This window comes from Chiloscyllium punctatum, chromosome 25 (genome assembly GCF_047496795.1).
Source record: "Chiloscyllium punctatum isolate Juve2018m chromosome 25, sChiPun1.3, whole genome shotgun sequence".
NCBI lineage: Eukaryota > Metazoa > Chordata > Chondrichthyes > Orectolobiformes > Hemiscylliidae > Chiloscyllium > Chiloscyllium punctatum.
Window position 1 is genome coordinate 37,630,063 of NC_092763.1, and position 4,597 is coordinate 37,634,659.

A 4,597-nucleotide genomic window follows, 5' to 3' on the forward strand; every position below is an offset into this window, starting at 1 on the left:
CAGGAAGTTGTATGAGAGCAGCAATTTTGATATTGGAGCCATTGGGTTTGTGATTGATGTTAATGGAGATGGAAGAAGTAAACGGAGTAAGGGGAAGAAACAGATAAGATTTATATGAAAGTGTGGGAGGTGTGGAAATGTCGATGGAGAGGAGGAAATAAAACAAGCAATCATCACAATCAGGGAAAATAATAAGAAAGCAAAACTGGAAAGAACTGGAACAAAAGCATTTAACTTATTTTAAAAAAAAGAGATTTGATTCGGCAAAACACAGTCCTTGCCTTTTTTATGTACAATTTCCTCTTTGCCCACAGATGGAAAGACATTTGTCAATGATAATTATTGATGTTGAAATCTGAGTGGATGCCTTGCAGCTCCAGCTATCTGACATCTGGATCCTTAGGGATGAGTAAGGAATTCTAGCCAAGCCAGAGTCACTCAACTGAACGATTTCTAAACGTAATTAACAGGAATTGCTCAATATAACAATGAATCATTTGGAAATTTCTTTAACACACACATAATCTTTAGTCATGGAAACGGTTGAACAAGAATATGCAAATTAAGATTGTTGGGCTAGTTATTTAAGTCAGCATCAACAAGGAACCAGTATCAATATCAGAACGATTTTGCAGAGCTGTTGTCACACAAAGCAAGTTACTAATCATGCAGAAAGAGACAAGCGAAATGAAAATTCTCTATGAACAGAACGGCTACCTTAGTGGAATTGACATCCTGGACAAAAATGAGCTTGTGCTGGCCATTCAGAACTTCTCAACCTTAGAAGATAAATTTGGTAAGTAAATTTTGTGTCCCAGTTATCATAAGGTTCTTTTTTGTAGGTTATAGAATACATTAACACAACTACAGGGTACTGGAAATGTGGCTTAGCATTCATGTCAATGCCTACGAAGATATCTTGTATCATAATTTAATTGTAATAATAAAATGCTTATTTAAAACTTAGTTAACCATTTTCTTTTGTAATTTCTTTGTTGTGCATTTCAGGTAAGGTATATACCCAGTACAGCTTACATAATGCACATTTAGAGTACAAGTGGGTGATGGACTTAGCTGCACATCCTCAAGTCCTCAAAGCCATCACTGCAGTTTTGGGACCTGATGTCATTTTGCTTGATTCTCGGTTTATCTGCAAGTATCCAGCATCTGATGTCCCTCATGAAAGCAATGTGGCTCCTTATGTTGCATGGCACCAGGACATCAGGTGAGTCAAGGTTTAACAGTACAAAAAACAACTTAGACATGTTTCTGAATATGACAGTTCTTTAACTCCAGGCAATTCTAATGTTACATTATTCTTTGTTATTAGATACTGGGGCTTTGAAGGCGGACCTGTAACCTCTGTGTGGTTGGCTTTGGATGATGTTGACAAAGAAAATGGTGTCCTGCAGGTTATTCCAGGTTAGATTATATAAGCAGTGATGACTTCAATAATGTGATTATCTCTACATATCTTTTTTTGGGATTACATGTAGCGTCATATAGCATGGTAATAGACCCTTCTGTCCAACTACTCCATGTTGATCACATTCCGTACCATTAACTGTATCAGTCTTGCTCTTGTTTTTCCTAACCAAATTGCAACACCTCGCAGTTATCCAAAATACTCTCCATCTGCCAATCCTCACCCATTGACCCAATTGATCAACAAGATCGGTTCATAGGAACAGAAGAAGTCCACTTAGCCTCCTAAGCCTACTCCACCAATCAATTTGATTATGTCAGATCTATAACTCAACTCCATCTAGCTGCAATTTGTTCCATTTATCACTATGTTTTTAAACACAATCACAGACTGAAAAAGTCAACTAAGACAGCATCTGCAGATTTTTGGGGAAACATTTCATGGCTTTGTCTATGTATTTTAAAAATTTTCTTCTGGGATGGATACTATCTGTCCGATGACTATTTGTTGACTCTTTCAAATTACCTTTGATCAGTTGATATACTGAATAATCTAAAACAGAAAGCTTGCTAGCCTATTTCAGAGGGCACTTCAGAGTCAACCAAATTGCTGTGGTCTGAAATCACAGGTAGGGCAGGCTAGCAAAATGCTTCCTGATTTTATTCCTAAATGGTATCATTCAAGCTTTAAGATGATTTCCATTGCTCTGGATTCCAACATCAAAGGACATCATCCTTTCTGTGGCTATTGCATTGACTTCCTCATCCTTCTACAGACCTCAACTAGATCATTCCTTAAAGTTGTAATGTCAAGGGAAAACAAGTTACTGTTACCCTCTTGTCTCTTGATGACATTTAATTGATTCAATGCCATTTGCGATTTTCTAATCCAACGGCACAGTTTACTATTTTACAACAAAATAACAACCGGTGTAAGTATTTCTTAGATAATGTTGTGCTCAATGATATCCATAGGAAGCCACAAGCTAGGGCTACTGGAACATGGAACAAGTACTATTCCTGGGAATATGTTGACATCAAATCAGGAGATTCCCATACACTTGGTTGAAACCGAGAAGGCTATTCAATGTCCTCTTAAAGCAGGACAAATGTCTGTGAGTAGAAATCCAAATTAAAAACAAATGAGATGGATAAGTATCAAATTTCTGTGATGTGATTAATTTGATGGCCTGTTTCAGGTCCATGATGGTCTGACAGTCCATTTCAGTGAACCAAACCTTTCAAATCGGCGAAGATGCGGTTTTGTGATCCGTTATGTCCCCACTACTGCCTATCCTGTTGATGTGAGTACTTAATTTCATTCCACATATAAATACGAATAAAATGCAAGTAACAATATTTTGAGTCCCTCATAACAATCAATCTGAAATTGTTATCAGAAATAGTCCTTGCATAATACCTGAGAGTCTCCCACAATCAACAGTTGATTTTCAGTGTGAGTGTGGCAAGATTGAAGACAATATACTTGGAATACACAATTGGCACCTATATGGCTTCTCATCCGTTGCTGCAATTCCTGACTAGTCCTATCTTATCATTTTTGGTTCATGAGTGTGAGTCAGACCTGCAAGAGCCTTATCTGGGTGAAGCTAGCTTTGAATCCATATGATTATTAATACCAGTTATTCTTTTTCAGGATCCAGACAGACCCCGTTCTTTCCCCGCAACAGTACTGGTAGCGGGAGAAGACAAGTTCAACCACTTTCAAAACAAAGCACCAGATACCTTTACTAAAACATTCTGAAAGAGTTGTAGCTATTTGAAGTCGTTGATATAGAAATCTATTACCTGAACATACAAACAATTCATATATACATACTATACCACTGTTATATTTTACTGGACTAAATAATTGTAAATATTCTTATTTTGTGATATAAACTGACTGATTTATATATATACTTCAATATAATTTATTTTAGGCTTGGGTTTTGGATTTTCGATCAGCAGCATATGGGGTTTCTGTTTGTCTGAATTTAATAGTTAAATTGTGAGCATTTCTCGAACCATGTTGATTCATTTTAAAGCCATTTGTGAGATCTCCTTTGGCTTTGGCTTACATATGCATATTTTGCACCTGAACTAATTGTGCTTAAAGTTCTGTCAGAGGTTTGCAGATTAAGACGATTTAAATTTATCGAAAGGAACTTTTCTTTCAGTTTTATGTTGCTTTGTGCATTTCCATGAAATCCTTTGAATTTGATTAAGAATGGGAGAAAATAGTGAAAATAGATAAGGAGTTAGTCAATGAGGAGTGCAAATGTTTTGGATAAAACATAGTTACCTAAAACCTGTCAAAGTATAAGGAAAACATTTTCTCTGACGTGCGTATTGTAGATCGGTGCTTCTAGTATTGTACATCATTCTTGTTTAGATCTTGTAATGGAGTGTTTTTGATTAATGTATTTATATTTTTCTGTGTGATTAAACTCTTTGAATTTGAATTCATACTGAACATTATTGTTTATCCTATTTTGTCATATTTTCTCCTAATTAATAAACATGTGTTTTATAAAACAAAATTTGCAACATCGCATGCTTATGAAACCAAATGAGAAAATGCTGGAAAATCTCAGCAGGTCTGGCAGCATCTGTAAGGAGAGAAAAGAGCTGACTTTTCCAGTCTAACTGAACCTTTGTCAAAGCTTTTTTCTCTCCTTACAGATGCTGCCAGACCTGCTGAGATTTTCCAGCATTTTCTCTTTTGGTTTCAGCTTCCAGCATCCGCAGTAAATTGCGTTTATCACATGCTTCTGGTTCAGTGAGAGAACACCTCATAAAACCAAAGAGAAACAAAATACGATCTGTCAAGTGAGGCTTCAGTCTGTAATCTGACTTGACCAGTAATAACATCAGCTGGACCATAACAACATTATAGTCAAATAATAAAAACTTGTTACTTATCTGGAGTCTGCAAATTATACTTTTAGACACCACCACAACAATGTACTGCATCAGCAAAATTTTAAATAAATACCTTTCTAGAAATGTAAATATGCCTGTCACTAAACTACTGATGTTAGGCTCACTGCTCTGTAGTTCCTTGGCATTTCCTTGTAGCTGTTCTGATATAATGGTACAACATTAGCCCCCCTCCAGACTTCCAGCACACCACCCCTGACTGTCTCTGCTAAGGGCCCATAATTTCTAC

The 4,597-nt window shown here is 36.4% G+C and overlaps 1 protein-coding gene across 1 annotated transcript; it reads left to right on the forward strand.

Annotated features, from left to right (window-relative positions):
- The first annotated feature begins 620 nt into the window (after positions 1 to 620).
- Positions 621 to 3,901, forward strand: LOC140495657 (L-threonyl-[L-threonyl-carrier protein] 4-chlorinase-like). The gene is made up of 6 exons (XM_072594648.1): positions 621 to 796; positions 1,009 to 1,225; positions 1,331 to 1,422; positions 2,401 to 2,540; positions 2,625 to 2,729; positions 3,083 to 3,901. The coding sequence occupies exons 1-6, from the start codon at positions 667 to 669 to the stop codon at positions 3,188 to 3,190; spliced, it is 792 nt and encodes a 263-aa protein (XP_072450749.1). The 5' UTR covers positions 621 to 666; the 3' UTR covers positions 3,191 to 3,901.
- Positions 3,902 to 4,597: the final 696 nt, after the last annotated feature.

Coding starts and splice junctions, on each gene's coding strand:
- LOC140495657 (XM_072594648.1), top strand. CDS start 667: ATGCAGAAAGAGACAAGCGAAATGAAAATTCTCTATGAACAGAACGGC. Junction 1,226..1,330: donor GCATGGCACCAGGACATCAG/GTGAGTCAAGGT, acceptor CTTTGTTATTAG/ATACTGGGGCTTTGAAGGCG. Junction 1,423..2,400: donor TGTCCTGCAGGTTATTCCAG/GTTAGATTATAT, acceptor TGATATCCATAG/GAAGCCACAAGCTAGGGCTA.